The sequence below is a fragment of the Mya arenaria genome, chromosome 4 (assembly GCF_026914265.1).
Source record: "Mya arenaria isolate MELC-2E11 chromosome 4, ASM2691426v1".
Lineage (NCBI taxonomy): Eukaryota > Metazoa > Mollusca > Bivalvia > Myida > Myidae > Mya > Mya arenaria.
Window position 1 is genome coordinate 17,161,219 of NC_069125.1, and position 18,264 is coordinate 17,179,482.

The 18,264-nt window shown below is 34.7% G+C and overlaps 2 protein-coding genes across 2 annotated transcripts; one reads left to right on the forward strand and one right to left on the reverse strand.

Annotated features, from left to right (window-relative positions):
- Positions 1-925: 925 nt before the first annotated feature.
- On the reverse strand, positions 926-8,888 carry LOC128230064 (beta-1,3-galactosyl-O-glycosyl-glycoprotein beta-1,6-N-acetylglucosaminyltransferase-like). Its single transcript, XM_052942061.1, has 3 exons — positions 8,766-8,888; positions 2,797-3,915; positions 926-1,824 (listed from the first exon to the last, which is right to left on the reverse strand). The coding sequence occupies exons 2-3, from the start codon at positions 3,875-3,877 to the stop codon at positions 1,538-1,540; spliced, it is 1,368 nt and encodes a 455-aa protein (XP_052798021.1). The 5' UTR covers positions 3,878-3,915; positions 8,766-8,888; the 3' UTR covers positions 926-1,537.
- A 6,255-nt stretch (positions 8,889-15,143) lies between these two features.
- Positions 15,144-17,804, forward strand: LOC128229823 (uncharacterized). Its single transcript, XM_052941648.1, has 2 exons — positions 15,144-15,284; positions 17,086-17,804. The coding sequence occupies exons 1-2, from the start codon at positions 15,239-15,241 to the stop codon at positions 17,670-17,672; spliced, it is 633 nt and encodes a 210-aa protein (XP_052797608.1). The 5' UTR covers positions 15,144-15,238; the 3' UTR covers positions 17,673-17,804.
- Positions 17,805-18,264: the final 460 nt, after the last annotated feature.

Sequence of the window (18,264 nt, forward strand, 5' to 3'; positions counted from 1 at the left end):
GAAGGCAAACAAAATGAAAAAAAAATGTACAAATAGTGTATGCAATTAGGATGCAAACATCTAATCTTCACAGATAGCGTTTAAATTGCTATAAAACTTATTGTATTAAAAATAAGATGAATTAACAGTTGTATTATCAAACGAAAGAAAAAAAAAACACATAAGAAGCGGTTCTCCATGATCTAACATTAGTAGCAGCTTACTTTAAAAATTAAGGGTGCAACACGAACATTAAATTCAACGTGGTATGGGGGTTTGATCCTCTCTCAAATCCCAACCCCCGTTGAACCGCTATTGGGTTTTATCAGAACAGCAACCATTTTGTTACTTTGATATGTTCTTAAACAATCTGACTAATAGGGATGAGTGCTTTTCAGCATTCAAATTGACAAGACTAAACAATGCTGCAAATTTGGCACACTTTAAAGGTCAAAAACAAGAGGTATTCTATAATTGTAGCACGGGAAATTGTTAAAATTGGCTTCATCCTTATTCATATTTATTCATTAAAATCATGAGGACAACACTTTATATAATCCCTACGTCATGTAAGGAATCGGCGATCGCTCAGTCGTAGAGCGGTTGATCCGGACGTGTAAACCTTTGTGCAATCCCCGACCGGGTTTAATGAAGTACGTTTAACATCAGTATCAGTAGCTCCTCTGACTGATGCTCGGCATTAGATGTCCGTTTTTGGAATTTTTAAATTCTTGGTAATGGTTAAAGCTCTTGTTATATGTCTTCCGTGCATAGTCTTTTTATACAAGGAGGCTATAAGAAAACTAGCATATTTTGTTCGGGAGAATTACTGGCATCCAAACCCTAAGTTTTACCTATATATATTTCGTGTCAATATGGGAGAACAAATGCTGATGAAAGATACCAGAACGCTCAATTTCAAACAAAAATATTTATTATTCCAGCATATTCATAGGGGAAGACATTTAAACTAAATATGTGTCGGGGTAGCACGTGAGGCGCATGTCAAAAATGCGTCTTTCGCAAAATCCTGCTTTTAAAGTCCTGTCCGATTTAAATCTTAAAGGCAAAGCCATGATCTGTTTATTGTGATATCAAAATTAATGTAGACACAGTTTTAGATTAAGTTATTTAATATTTTATGGAAAAAAACTGCATTTCTACATATTCATTCCATATTTATTGGCCCCTGGTATTTCTTGAATGTTGTTGACAACAATAACGGGATACATTGAAATGATTTTGAAGGGATACTGCTGAATACCTTAAACGATAAATAGTGTTCTTGGTGGCTTACATCTTGTTCTTAAATGTTGAAAATAAAGGTAAGAATTGTTTAACCTTGCGATGATGACTATGTGGCGAACGTTTTAATCGTTTACTAAAAATAAATATAAGAACCATTCGTGGCAAACCAGTTCTAATTATCGACGGAGCGTTTCCCTTGTTCTGTAAATCATTAATTATTGGTTCAAACGGTGTGAAATGTAAGAAAAACACGTTCAGAATATACTCAGGATAGTGTATTTAATTGGTACCGGAGAAAGGAAACAAATTATTATCTGGAAAGTAATGCTAACTTTCTATATCGTTTTGGGTTACTGATTAGTTTCTCATTCAACACATTGTTCAATGTGAATTCCTCCATACACCTGTAAGCAATGGGGTCATACTCAATATCAAATTTATTGGCAATAATCTCATATCTGTCCTTGATATTTGGAAGGTCAAGTACGCTGAATATGCATATATTATGAACGTAGTGGCCTCCCTTGCATCGTTCCCGATGGATCGAGGTGTTCCATCCAATGTAGCGTGCAAAGAACGGCTTGGTATCCGGATGTCCTTAAAAAGTAATGAATATATTACATTATATTATACCTCACATCAAATTGTCCCTTCTTTGTATATATAAACTCGATCGGTCCGTATATCACTGTATTTTGATGAAAATCTTGTTTAATGACGTCAGCGGTCCATATGATATTTTTCGCCGGTCAGGACCTCGCCAAAAATGTAATATGGACCGCTGACGTCATACAATTGGTAAGTGCGGCTTGCGATTTTCACAACGGCGAAAACTTGTCGCAAGTAAAAATTATTAGCTTTGTTCAATAAAACACATTTAAATTGCTTTAAAATATTGAATTGTAAGCCGGTAACAAGGCCTGCCGAGTAACCGGCCACGCAGCGTGCCCGAGGGTCGGAATATTCGATCCGGACCGGAAACACATGATTGATATTTTTTCCTGTATATCTAAATGTGGAAAAACTGAAGTAGAAATGCACTTTTGTACATTTCACCAAAAAGCACGTGCGATGTTGTTTACTGACGACATTAAGCGCAGTAATTTTAAATCACTATTGACGTCAAAAAGTTCCTCTCAAAATCGCGTTTTTACTATTATTTATTGTCAATTTTAATCAAAACATTTACTCATATATTTGATTGCGCTTTATTGAAATGTTTGCGCATTATTTACATTTCATAAAACCATACAAAAAAAGAAATCAGAAGTGGCGCGTTGTTGCGCGTGTCTCATCTTACATGAGGGTGTAAGACAGGTTTTTTCAGCACTGGTTACATGAGCGGAAAAACACGTCCGGTATGCAAGATATTCTAATCTAGTATTTTAGGTTTCGGCTGGGAGGGGGTTGGGGTACACCCAAACGGTAACGCCCTGTCCCTCCTTCTAACGTGAAACTCTGATTTCACCTCTCTAGTACACCTGCGTTTCACGCCTTTATTTGATGCCTTGATAGCTATTCACATTTGAGAATGTTACTTTGTGCAATAAAAATAAAGATAACAATTACCAGTGTATCCGCCTGGCGTTTTCAAATGTGGATTGCTGTAGATGTTATTCAATGTTGCCCAAAAATGCTCATCCGGGGTAAGAGTATCCATTGACCAGCCAAGAAGGTCCCTTGCCATTTGGTTCGACAAAAACCATTCAACAAAAGCCCTGCTAAATATATTGTATGCATTTCCCTTGGTGATTTTGAGGTTATGTGGTGGAGGTTCTTTCTGTTTGTCCGTGTGGATCATGTACCCCGATTTGCCATAAAGGTCAATAAATGTGTAATACTTCCTTTTGAATCTACCCTCGTCCATTGTCGAGAAAACCTCGTGTATATCGTTTGATCCATTGAACTGCTTTAATATTTGGACGATTTGAAGGTTGGTCATGATTGGATATTCACTAGATGCAAGGTTTAGTAAATAATTCCACTGAAATCGATTGTTAACATGATCTTTCATGCAATTTATATCAGCGGACAACCTTGTTGCACTGGCGTATATCACAATTTCCAATTCAGATGCTATGAACACATTGGGGAAACAATAAGCAATTTGTGTGACTATATTTAATACATCCTCAGATGTTTTCCCGTCGACATGAATACAATACTGATTTTGAGGCCTGTATATTGCACGCAATAATCGTTCCAATTGTTCTACATTTTGATGGAACAGTATGTTAAAAGCAATCGGAAATGATTTCTCTTCTTGTGTTGGTGGGTAAACAAAATATCCTCTTGACTCTTTGAAAATATCACAGTTCATTGTCAGATCTATATAGTTTTCATCCCGGCGTCGAGGAAAGGTGAAATTCCTTAGCTGTAAAAATGCACTCGCTTTCGACATTTCCACAGGATCATTTGCAAACAATTTCTCACACTCAAAATATTGAATTACATTCAATTCATTCGATGATCGGTCTTCCTTCGGAATGGTCCCAGCAATATCGCCCTCTTTTATACGCATCGGTTCGTTGTAAAAGACGTCTTTGTGGATAACCTTACTACTGGTCATCATCCAGAAGTATGGAACGGTAACGAAGAAGACAAGAAAAACTAGGAGAAACCAGACCCTGAGACGTCGAACTCGGATCATTACACCTTTGGAAGATGGGCAGGGGCCTGGCTAACAACCTTGAAATAAAATAAATAAACATTTTCTGTTAGTAAACATGTTTACAATGAACATACAGGGCAAATCAAATAGCTTAAGATGCATAGTTTTAAATGGCAACCAGATATTATTTACAGTTGTAGCCTGAAAGATGAAAAGAAGCGCTATCATAAGGTTAAAGAGGTGATTGCAATTTTCTTAATTAAAACGTTTCTCATTTCGGTAAATCAATGCAGGTTGTGATAAAAACAATCCATGATTGCATGTTAATAATAACTTTTTCAGTAAATCCATCCATGTTACACACACGACTTACGAGAAGTATTTGTACAGCACCCTTTCGAATTAATTGCAATTATGTTTTATTTGCAAGACCAGTGTATGTGAATAAAGCATCTGTGTTTGTGTAGATAACAGAAGTGTGTGGTTAATACTTAAGTGGCGGTCACTGACCAGCTGATGTTGGCGTTCATGAATATAAACTTTATATATAAAATGCCGAACCTTCTTCCCTTCAGTAAGTTAATAGTGAATAACAAAACTGTATTCTTCAAAATACAAATTGACACAATGCAATAATATATTGGTGAAGTAGTAGTGGTATAAAGAAGAAGTGCTATGTTGTATTTCTTGCCTATGACAACGATTGAATATATTGCCGATAGCAATAAAAGTCGTACTGTAAAATGATCTTATTTTATTATTTGCTTTATGTGTGTGTATAATTTATCTTAAGCCCGTATTTAAGATGATTATAATTAAAACAATGAAAAACATTAGAACAATATATGATATAAATATCACTCAAATTGTGATGTATAATTAAATGCAGAAGCCAGGTAATAAGTGAACATTTCCAGATCATAAAATAGTAACTGTGCATACTAGAAATTGTGTCTAAATAATAAAAAAAATGCTTACAATACATGTTTCTTTTTTACCCGTTAGTATATGAAGCATTTCCTTCAACAACATAGAAATATAAATATATGGAACTCGATGTTTTGCTGGGGAATTTAGAAAATCCACATAATCTACATAATTGGCGGATGTACATTGATTGTTCTGTGTGGCAGACAATACTTTTGACCTTATATAACGATCCTATCATGCAAATAGGCAAAACAAAATGTACATATACATTAATTAAGATACGGCTTTCATTCTCAAGAGATACTAACAACACTGACAGTAGCCCAAATATAAACTGTACTTTAACACTTAATTAAACTTCAAGCCATGTGTTTTCGCCTCAGCCTGGCTGCATCTACTCATTATTTTGTCTGAGACAAATACAGCAGGGATGTCATAGATAAACTTGATTAATATAGATTTTCCTGCAAGATATTTTGGATGTGAAACGCATTTCGCACAGTGCATATCACAATAATAATGTATAACTATTTTGAAGTTTTCTAACACAAAGAGCATTTTACGGTCAAAACCAGTTCTTTGTATCATACCAATGAAAACTTGTTTCCTCGCTTGTAACGTGATATGACACGTAGATATATGTGTAACATTAAGCTTGAGCAAAACATATGCTGTACATTTAGCTTGTCTAAAATATATATGTTCTGTATAGCTTATCAAATACATATGTGTAATAAGTTATGTTTAGCTTTTCCAATACATATGTGTAATATGTTATATATAGCTTATCCAATACATGTATGTAATAAGTTATATATAGCTTATCCAATACATGTGTGTAATATGTTATATATAGCTTATCCAATACATGTGTGTAATAAGTTATATATAGCTTATCCAATACATATGTGTAATATGTTATATATAGCTTATCAAATACTTGTGTGTAATAAGTTATATAAAGCTTATCCAATACATGTGTGTAATAAGTTATATATAGCTTATACAATACATGTGTGTAAATATGTGTAATGAGTTATATATAGCTTATCCAATGCATATGTGTAATAAGTTATATATAGCTTATCCAATACATATGTCGTATAAGTTATATATAGCTTATCCAATATTTATGTGTTATAAGTTATATATAGCTTATCCAATACATATGTCGTATAAGTTATATATAGCTTATCCAATACATATGTCGTATAAGTTATATATAGCTTATCCAATATTTATGTGTAATAAGTTATATATAGCTTATCCAATACATATGTCTTATAAGTTATATATAGCTTATCCAATATTTATGTGTAATAAGTTATATATAGCTTATCCAAAACATATGTGTAATGAGTAATAAATAGCCTATCCAATACATATGTGTTACGTGTTATATCTAGCTTAGTCAATACATATAAGTTGTAACTGAAGCTAAGCCAATACAAAATAGTTACTAGTATGTCTAGCTAAGCCGGTAGTAATAGTATTTGCAAGTATATAACATGTAGGTTTATTTGCATTTGTTTAGTATATGTATAATTGCTTATTGTACAACTGTTCTTATTTACATATTGTTAATATTTGTTAATGTTCTCTTAGACTATTATACAATTTAACTCTGGTCTTTCAACTACAAGACCATTCTTCCAAAAAAACCCTGACCTAACGGCAAACTATATCAGACGTATAATCAAATCAATTGTAAAGAAAAAAATATAAATGATTAAACGTATACAGTAAAACTGCGATCGCTCGAGGTCGCCAGGGACCGAGCCAAAACCTCGAGGGAACCGATGTTTCGAACGACCCGATTTTCAATTTTCCAGTTTGATATGAAATATCTTTCAGTGTAGTTTGAAGTCGTCAAACAGACTGTTTACTAAGACCCCGATTATGTGTTGCGTTGCGGAAATCGCTTATATGTCCAAAAGTTGACGTAAACTAAATGTAAAACGCAAAAGAAAAAACAATAAATGAATAAATAGACATGTTTATTCTAACAAAAAAGCACCTTTTCGTAACAAGCAACATTTGAATGACAGTACATATTGTGGTATTAGTCAGATTTAAGTTTCGCAATATCAAGGATTGTTGATTGGCGCATCTTGTCGGTTTCGCGAAACTGTTCAATCGTAATGTGATGTGACAGCGTACAGAGCGTCTGAAGATCACGGTCAGCATCGGCAGTGGATTCAAAGAACCTTCTGACCACATCTTTATATATTGTACACTTATAAAGGTTTTAAAGGCGACCACATCTCAAACGTTAACTTCTCGTCGTTAACTTCTCGTCGTTAACTTCTCGTCATTAACTTCACATAATTATCATCTCAAATGCCCATATCAACTAATATCGGTCATGCGTTAACAGTGAAAAACGGGTTTTCACACCTTATCAAATTGCCTTTCAACTGTTATTGCAATTATTACAACTTGCGAAAATTTTAACACCTAGCAATTGTTTGTTTATTTTGGAACACGCGTTCGGGAAAAAGTGTGAAATTATGTCCTCGAGGGAGCAATAAGGTTTTGTGCACGATTTGTGTACTTGGGACCGAGGATATTGCTCGACTGCTCCACATAATTAGGTTTCGATGCAGCGTGGATATATTTTATATGAAAATAGAAGGAAAAAAGTTCGGGACCAAGCTCCGACCTCGAGGGAACGCCGGTTCTCGAACGACCGCTTGTTTGAGGGAACGCAGTTTCACTGTATTATATTTTTTCGTCAACAAGCACAAAAACTATAGATCTCTGATTAGTGTTCGTTCATAGCTTTCTTCTCAAATGGATTCGTAATATTTAGAACCCACGTACTTTGAGCAATATATACTATGACTAAGAAACGAATGTGCTAATAATTGACTTCCTACGAATCAGTCAGCCCTGACAAAGGGCGATCCCGCATTAGACATCACATAATACAAACTACGGTTATCAGCAGTACATAGTACGATAAAGATTGCGACTTATACTATAAATCACTAGGTTGGTAATGTGTACGAAGTATCAGAGTTATATTTCTTAAACTGTATGATTAATTTCATGCAAACATCTGCAATACAGCCCAGATTCAAACAAAAGAGTGTTCAAGAGCATGTAACTCTAAGACGAGTAGGCCGTCGACCTCACACAATAAGTCAGGCATTTCTTCCCATCATGATGGTAATGTGATCCAAATATCCGATCGTTATGTCTTAACTCTTGGAGAAGTTCGCTCCACGACCGTTTTGCAGTTGATAGCCGGACAGACAACCCGACCAACCGTATGGTAACTCCAATATACACCATTCAAAACTTGTTTACGGTGGCCAAAGATAAAAAATAACAACATACTAGATTTATGTTAGCATCACTAGGCAAATGTTATTATGCTTATAACCATCGAAATAGTTTCGCTCTGGTAGGGTAAACTCCATCAGAACCAAGTTATTATCAACAAAACAATATTTCGTGAAACTAATTATGTGTAATCCTCTCGTGGAATATCTTCGTCCTTGTAAAATGTGCACACTTTGTTTAATTGTCCCATCCTTGAGAGATGTTTCTCAGAAGACATTTAATCAATATTTAGTCTGCAACAACATAAAGATTCACAGAATTCTTTGTGGAAACAGACATTGCCAGAATTGAGAACCAGTTTTCCCAATTGCATATGTTTAGTTATGTAACCTTTTTACTGCATGCTGGAAGTGTTTATCTTTTTGACATGGTCTTCAAATACATTAGACATAATTATGTATTTTTTCCAAACACGTTATAAACAATTTTATTTAGGAACATGCACTTTTGCCATAGTATTCGTATACTTTTTGTATAGAAATATGTAATGCTATATAATATTAATATATTTTAATATAAGTGTGTACGTTTGCCATACTCATTCATATAGGGTTTTTGTACAAATTTGTAACTGTGCCATATTATTCATATATATTTTGTTATCTTCATTCTTTCTTGACAACCATGAACAGCTAGAAAAAATACCAACCTTTTAAAACCTTAATAAACCCAATCGAAAGCATCTGTAGTCCCTTAAACCTTTACGGCATTCCAACAACAACCGAAACAAATTTTGCTGCGAGAACAATCCGTTATCTTATCCTGAATGAACGTGCATTTCGCACACACAGATGTCTTTTACGCGATCTAGAGTTTCGTTTCGTGTATGATTGTAAATCCGATAAGACACACTGAACTTTAATGAAACAGGTGAAGGTCTGCAGTATGTGACTCGCTGCTGGGGGAGAAATCTGAAGGCTAAGATGACCCAGTTACTAAAGAGTTAATTACGTTACATAATGGGCAAGAACATGTGGAAAGCTCATTACAAATCATTTTGTCTTAATGAAATGTAAGATGATATGTTACGAGTGCTTCGTATTTTCATGAAAACGTGCATTCCATCTTTATCATTTAAACCGACATCAGACCTTAGGCGAAATGAAGGATATAGCTTTTTTTAAATCAGGTCGGTCCGGTTCAGCGATAAGCCATGGATATTTTCATTTCCATTGAAACCGAATGATGTTAAATTGCGAAACTCAATTCATTCATTTATCACGGCATTTTTACAAAAACTAACTTGAACTGTCTTTCATTGAATAATGCATATTAAAAGTTTCATATAATTTAAAAAGAAAAGATGAACAGAAAGGCGACTTTGACTATTTTTCCTCGTACCGTGTTAGTACAAATTTCGCAGCATTAGAACAGACCTATATGTGAAGGCGTCGTATATTCTTCCAATATCTTTATATTTGATTACAACAGTTTTGGTGTAACAAGGAATTGAGAACCTTTACGAAGGTAGATATTTTACGTGTTGTTTTTATATTTCATCTGCATTTAAACGAAAGAATATTTCGACAGAGAAAAATATATCCAACAAAAATGTATTATGGGTTCTTAGGGAACTCCTTTCAAATAGTGACGACAATGAACACATACAGAAACATATTGTCTTAAATTCAATAGCTGAACACGCAAAAATATTAATTGATTGGTGAATGCTAAAAGATTTACTGTGATCTACTATAGTCTCATAAGGTAGATATACCGTATTTTATGCACATTTCTTTCAAATTAAACCTGTTATCCTTTATAAGAACCATGGTTTTCGACATTTATTCATCCTTTTTGGAATATGAAAACAAAAGTTTTAATTGTGATAAACCGTACGTGGGAATAAGAGTGCTTCTTTAATATTGTACCTTAAAAATGCATACAACTTCGTTTTGATTTTTTGTCTACTTATTTAAGGACTAAAATTCGACATGTTGCATTTTATTGGGGTATGGTATGCAATGGGGCTGTTCAAAATGGGTGGAGTCCATCTACATTAAAATTAATCAAATTATCGTTGCTTATCTTTTTTTAACTGCTTTACTGCAGATTACAGTTTTGCATGTTGCCAATATTGGCAAAAATTTTACTACGATTTCATTGAAAAAAATAGTTCCGTAGTAAATATGCCCCGCCCCTTGGTATTATTGCGCCCAATGACAGGACAGAAGTATCGAACAAACGCACGCGATATCGATGGGAAATGCCATTGCACTTTATACAGAAATAAAGTGCAATTGATAAACAACAACCATCGTTTAGGAATGAAGTGTGAATGTAAATATTGGTCGTTGAAAACCACTCGATTGTTTCTAAACTTACTGATTTTGGAATCGAGTAAATAATACTTACTGGTATGAGCGAACTCAGCACAGCAACCAACTGGCAGATACGCATTTGAACGGAAATTTATAAATCCAAGTGTAACATGATTTAATTTTCAATATCATTACTTTGTTTAAAGGTTTCCATAGAAAATGGCATTTCTGTCACATTTTAAAGAAATACAGTCGAAACCCGTTGGCTCGATATCGCTTGGCTCGATTACCATGTTGGCTCGAACTTGAGGTTAACGACCGGAACTTATTACCTAATTGTAAACAATCCAGCTTGGCTCGATAATCGCGAGGCTCGAGTACTTTGGCCGGTCCCTGTAACAAGCATTTATATCACAGTTCACATGGACTTAATTTGTTGTATGTCTGACCCTGGAAAACGTGAACGAATCCCTTTAAATATATAAACAAGTTATGAACAGCCAATACAACACAACAATACTATTTACATTCACGTAACTAATCAATTTTAGACTTCCGAGTTCAAACCATCTAATACATACTACACATGTATTCCAATCATAACGAAAACATATTATTAATAATAATCCAACATTTATTTCTTCCTTAATGTTTACGTAATACTGCTGGTTTAAACGAGATTAAGTTTAATACATATCTAAGTCAATACTCAATTTGCACAAGTCGATACAATGCTAAAAGCTAACTCAGGTTTTGTAAAGTACACATGTAATGTACTTCATTTTACGTTATACTGGTAAGTTGTAAAATTTACATTAAGGTCATAGGTCTGGGGTAATCATACTGCTATGAAACACAATACAATATATAATAAACATGTTACGGAATGACAGTCTAGCATTGTTTCAAAATGGTGGTGATCATTTTTTATATACATGATGCTGTGACATTTAGAATAGAAATACGAAAAATATTTATTAATAATAAAATATTATGTTAATTCATCATATAAGCTGTTGAAAATTAAATATAGGCAAAAAATGTTGTTTTTACTTTCCCCATTCGGCTTTGGTCGTAGATGTAATTTCTTGATCTCGAAATTGAGGTTGAAAGATCAAAAATTTAAATGTTTTGCATACAGTTTTGAGGAAAACAAATATGTATATCAGTTACGGTAAAAATGAGAATTTTTGTAAGGCAGTATTTTGTTTGGTTAAAGGTGGAGAAATTCCGTTTGCACCAGAATGGAATTTAAGTAGTTCGACCATATGAGTATATTGTGTGTCAAACTTATGCAGTTTACCAAATCCACCAGTGGATCCAGGGGTCGGGGTGCTCCCGGCGCCCCCGTCCCCCACCTAAATCTTACAAGTTTACCTTTGATTTCAAAATAGGTGGAAAAGGTAATGAATAACGACCAAAATGCACCATTTTGGACTAGAAATTGTTATTTTTTTCTTGGAGAAATACCTTAAGCCCCCTGTTAAGTCAAAAGGAAACGCCCTTAAGTAACGCCCACCTTTGCAACGTCAAACCTCGGAGCTGCCCCTGCAATCAACAAAGTATGCGGCGTATTGATAAAAAAAATCAAAATGAAAAAAATGACTACTGCTTCAAATAGAAACTTCACAAAAACACAAAACTACATGGCTTTGCTTTTGGAAAAGTATCAACTATGTTACCACTTGAACTATTCATAGTCTTGTAAAACTTCTGCGTTTCAATGCAGACGCTCGTTTAAGCATTTATCTCGTAAACTTTGTTCATCATCTTAACAAAAAAGAATACATGCATTTAATATGCTTGTTCAGCTCTCACACAAATACATACAAAAATGACAATTAAAACCAATTCAAAACTTAACTTTAAAGTCGTACTGCTTGAAAGACGGATTCAAAACTTATTGGCTTTGTAATGAAACTCATTTTTTTAATGAAGCGCCGATCACAAAGAATAAGAATATGAAAAAGACGTGACCGTTGCATGTGCAAACTACACGTAAGGTGATGATTTCATTACACCCTGAACATCGTAACCTGACCGTTTCATGAGCAACTAAACGTAAGGTTATGATTTCATTACATATTGAACATCGTAACGTGACCGTTTCATGGGAAAATTAAACGTAAGGTTATGATTTCATTACATATTGAACATCGTAACGTGACCGTTTCATGGGAAAATTAAACGTAAGGTTATGATTTCATTACATATTGAACATCGTAACGTGGCCGTTTCATGGGAAAATTAAACGTAAGGTTATGATTTCATTACATATTGAACATCGTAACGTGACCGTTTCATGGGAAAATTAAACGTAAGGTTATGATTTCATTACATATTGAACATCGTAACGTGACCGTTTCATGGGAAAATTAAACGTAAGGTTATGATTTCATTACATATTGAACATCGTAACGTGACCGTTTCATGGGAAAATTAAACGTAAGGTTATGATTTCATTACATATTGAACATCGTAACGTGACCGTTTCATGGGAAAACTAAACGTAAGGTGGTGATTTCATTACATATTGAACATCGTATCGTGACCGTTTCATGTGTAAACTAAACGTAAGGTGGTGATTTCAATACATATTGAACATCGTATAGTGACCGTTTCATGGGAAAATTAAACGTAAGGTGGTGATTTCAATACATATTGAACATCGTATAGTGACCGTTTCATGGGCAAACTAAACGTAAGGTGGTGATTTCATTACATATTGAACATCGTAACGTGACCGTTTCATGGGCAAACTAAACGTAAGGTTATGATTTCATTACATATTGAACATCGTAACGTGGCCGTTTCATGGGCAAACTAAACGTAAGGTTGTGATTTCATTACATATTGAACATCGTAACGTGACCGTTTCATGGGCAAACTAAACGTAAGGTGGTGATTTCATTACATATTGAACATCGTAACGTGGCCGTTTTATGGGCAAACTAAACGTAAGGTGATGATTTCATTACATATTGAACATCGTAACGTGGCCGTTTCATGGGAAAACTAAACGTAAGGTGGTGATTTCATTACATATTGAACATCGTATCGTGACCGTTTCATGGGCAAACTAAACGTAAGGTGGTGATATCATTACATATTGAACATCGCATCGCGACCGTAGCATGTGTAAAGTAAACGTAAGGTGATGATTTCATTACATATTGAACATCGCATCGCGACCGTAGCATGTGTAAAGTAAACGTAAGGTGATGATTTCATTACATATTGCACATCGTAGGTCGTTTTATGTTCATAAAAGGATAGGAACACGAACGAGCTGCTGTGTTAACCTTATTTCTTGCTGAATTTCGTATTATGTTACAAATCTACGGAACCCTACAGAACGACTTTCGTGGCTGGATAGTATGACATTAAAACAATAACTGAAATCGAAAACAGTCGTTTTATTGCCTTTTAAGTTCATCAAATGTCCGTTTTTGCAGTTGTATTAATATTGCATTGCCATTGCTGAAGGTTGATATCAACTCACTGTGATGTTCCTGACATGATGCACTTAAAAATATCAGTAAATTAAAAAAAAATGAAAGTATTTACTGAAACATTGATTTTTACAATAAGTAATCAAAATGGTTGAAACTGTCACTTATTTTATCAATTTACGATAATGCTAATCTTATTATTTTAAACAGAACAAAATCAGGCGCAGTACCCGGATATAACGTTAAAGGGGTCTTTGGGGACTAATGGACAGTTTTGGTATTCCTTCAACAAATGGTATGCTGTATTCAGGTGCGTGTTTGCATGTACGTTTTCTACAAAACTTACGTTGATAATTTAATGGGGGAGGGGTGGCCCTGCCAAATTGATTCGCTGTCGCCATGGATTTACGTCTGAAAAGAAATATTGTTTATGATGGCAGTATTTTCCGATACGTGTAAAGGGAGATCACTGCGTATTGGAACTATATCGCTTTCCCACATTATTGAAAGAGTTATCATGCTTTTGGACTTGACGTGTCTGTTCAATTAACATTGATCAATTTTTACATTTTCTTCAAACAATTCAACATACTAAAAAGAATATAAACAGAGACTCTTTTTAAGGAAATACAACGATTTAAAAATAAAATAAAGTTTAAGAAATGACTCATTTAATAGCTGCTTTTTAAGTTGTGTTATAAATATCACAGTACCACAATTAATACAATTGTTTGAATTTATCGAATAGGTTGAATAATTATCGAAAGCAATGGTTCTTATGAAGGATACCGTGTTTACTTTGAAAGAAATGTGCAGAAAACGCAGTAATTTTTCTTATGAGACGATAATTGATCACTGTAAATCTGTTAGAACCCACGAGTCATATATTTTTGCGTTTTCGGCTATTAAATACACGGATACAATCTTGTTCTTAGTAATTAATACTTTCAATAAATGCATCATTTAATAAGCAATTCAAGGTTTGTCAATTAAAATTTATGTTTGTTATACATGTCAATGTATTGATTTTAAATACCTGTACCACTTTAAGGATTCCTATATGTAACAACAGCCGGATTAAGTTTGCAAATCCTTTATTTTTGATTTCTCCCGCGATGTTTTATGTTTTATTTTTGTACCATTGAAGCCCCTCATTTTTAATACATTTTGATAAATGTCTGGACTACTGAAATTGCATTCAGAAATATGATATTTAATGTATTATTTTCCTGTGGTTTTGTGTGTTTCTTGTGTGTTTGCATGCTGGTTATTTATTCCCTGTAGTTTCCATTGCATCATTTAAACCTGATACAACTTGATCGATAGTCACGTACTTATGATGTGCAGGCTGTTTCCTCCTTTGATTTTATAGATTTACATAACATTTATGATAACGTTATAAAATCGAAATGATTGGGATGTATAGAAGTCGGATCGCTTACGATCAGAATTCCGGCAAGTTCTTTTTCTTTTCTTTTTGTTTTGAACTTTCTATCGACCTTGTCATAATGTCATGTGTATTGCTATACACATTTTTGCAGCAATGACCTGTGTCTATTAAAACCAAACACTTTACTACGAGAGCGTCTGTTGTTCGATGAAAAGAAGTCGTGGATGTGTGTGAAGTTGGCTCAGCCATCGGCGATCGACAATCGACATTCGAAATTATTTAGTAATGTCAATGTCGAGCTGGAATGTCGAGCTGGACGGAATTCTAGCTCGACATTCGATATTATAAAGGAACTCTTCAATGTCGAGCTGCAATGTCGAGCTGGACGGAATTCTAGCTCGACATTCGATATTGTGTAGGGAATTTTCAATGTCGAGCTGGACGGAATTCTAGCTCGACATTCGATATTGTATAGCAAATCTTCAATGTCGAGCTGCAATGTGGAGCTGGACGGAATACTAGCTCGACATTCGATTTTGTATAGGGAATTTTCAATGTCGAGCTGGACGGAATTCTAGCTCAACATTCGATATTTTATAGCAAATCTTCAATGTCGAGCTGCAATGTCGTGCTGGACGGAATTCTAGCTCGACATTCGATATTATAAAGGGAATTTGCATTAAGTTCGACATTGTAGCTCGACTTTGAAGAGTTTCTTTATAATATCGAATGTCGAACTGGGATTCCGACCAGCTCGCCATTCCAACTCGACATTGAAAATTCACTTTATATTATCTAATGTCGAGCTTGGATGCCGTCCAGCTCGACATTGAAGATTTGCTATATAATATCGAGCTAGAATTCCGTCCAGCTCGACATTCCAGCTCGACATTGAATATTTGCTAAATAATATCGAATGAAGAGCTAGAATTCCGTCCAGCTTGACATTGCAGCTCGACATTGAAGATTTCTTTTACAATATCAAATGTCGAGCTAGAATTCCGTCCAGCTTGACATTGCAGCTCGACATTGAAGATTTCCTTATAATATCAAATGTCGAGCTAGAATTCCGTCCAGCTCGACATTGCAGCTCGACACTGATAATTTCCTATATAATATCGAATGTCGAGCTAGAATTCCATCCAACTCGACATTGAAAATTTCCTATAAAATATCGAATGTCGAGCTAGAATTCCGTCCAGCTCGACATTGCAGCTCGACATTGAATATTTGTTATATAATATCGAATGTCGAGCTAGAATTCCGTCCAGCTCGACATTTCAGCTCGTCATTGTAGCTGTACGATATAATTTCGAATGTCGATTGTCGATTGCCGATGGCTGAGTCAACTTCACACACATAAGTCGTGACAGGTTGATATTATAGGTATCCACTGTGGTGTGTAATAACTAGATCAACGTGATCTTTGGCCATAACTCATAAACCGTTTAGGATATTCAAATGCAACTTAGTATTCATCTTGAAAAAACCCCAAATCGCATGTGTGTTTAGTAAGGCCTAAATATATGACCCTAATAGTTGTTGAGTAATTCATCTTTTTCTCTGAATATTAAACCAGGCGAGTATAGACATCTGATGCTGTTGTTCTACCTAGAATGATGCGTTTTGAGTGTTGTGAAATTTTAGTGCTTCCAGTTACATTGAAAGTGGAAATTATTACTACGTGAATATTCATTTAAAAAACACACGCTTGCTTATGTACCAAAATATACCGTACATATGTTGCTGGAGGAAGTCGACCGTGTTGCAATTATAATTTCTGTCAATCAAACCGTCTCTGCTATTGTTATACTTTGAATGAATTTATGCTTCCATTGAATACATTACTTTGACCTTTGTTTCCAGATGGTTCTGTAAATATCATGTTCACACGATCAAAGGGGAAAAAGTTGAAACGATGGGTATCGTTTCAAAACAAGACGAATTTCACGAAGTCTTGTATCTACACGTGCGGTCTAATTGTAACCGGATTACTATGCATACTGCTTGGAAATGGCTTCATTAGAACACTGGTCAACAGTTTCGAAATTATGGACATAAACGAATCTGGTTCAGAACATCGCAGAGAAATGTCTCAATGGCCAAATATGCCAAACCTTGGACTGAAGGACGACGATGTACTGAAAGCTGCAGCAGATAACACGCAGAAGGAGACAGTTTCAATAATATATACTGAGAAACCGAATGCATTTAGAGAGGAACGGCACGAAAACACAAATGGACATTCTGAAAATGACATACCGAAGGGCTTTAAGGAACAACAAAAAGACCAAAGAAATGAATATGATAACAAAGGTGTACCGCAGTTTTTCCTTGAGGAGCTGAAAGAGGCTACAACGGATTACCTTGACCCTATGGGAACCTGCGCTCCTACAACATTTCGGCCTCAGGGATGGTGGCGCAAGCTCTTTGCTATCAAGAAGAGAAACTAACAATTCAGTTGGCTTTCGATCATCTGAAATATTTTTCAAAGAGGATGAACAATTTGTTAACATACCAAGCGGAATAATATTATAGATTGATATTTCCGGTTGATTTCATGCACAATAAAAAGTTCATACACTTTATAACGTGTTTGTTATAAGCAAGTTCGTCAGCTTCCGGACAGCTGTGGTTTACAGACACAGCGGAATGGTTCGTGTACATATACAACAACTAATAGACAAATCCTTGTTACACGTATTTATATAAACACACTTAAAGTGACACTCTTATTCAAAATCGATACATACACAACTATAAAAAACATAACTTTTGAGTGATAAACCTTAAACTACTTGATAAATAATGCATTTATGGAAAATACTAATAACTGATCACAAGATAGTAAACGTGTATTTAATAGCTGAACACGCAAAAATATTAATTGATTGGTGAATGCTAAAAGATTTACTGTGATCTACTATAGTCTCATAAGATAGATATACCGTATTTTATGCACATTTCTTTCAAATTAAACCTGTTATCCTTCATAAGAACCATGGTTTTCGACATTTATTCATCCTTTTTGGAATATGAAAACAA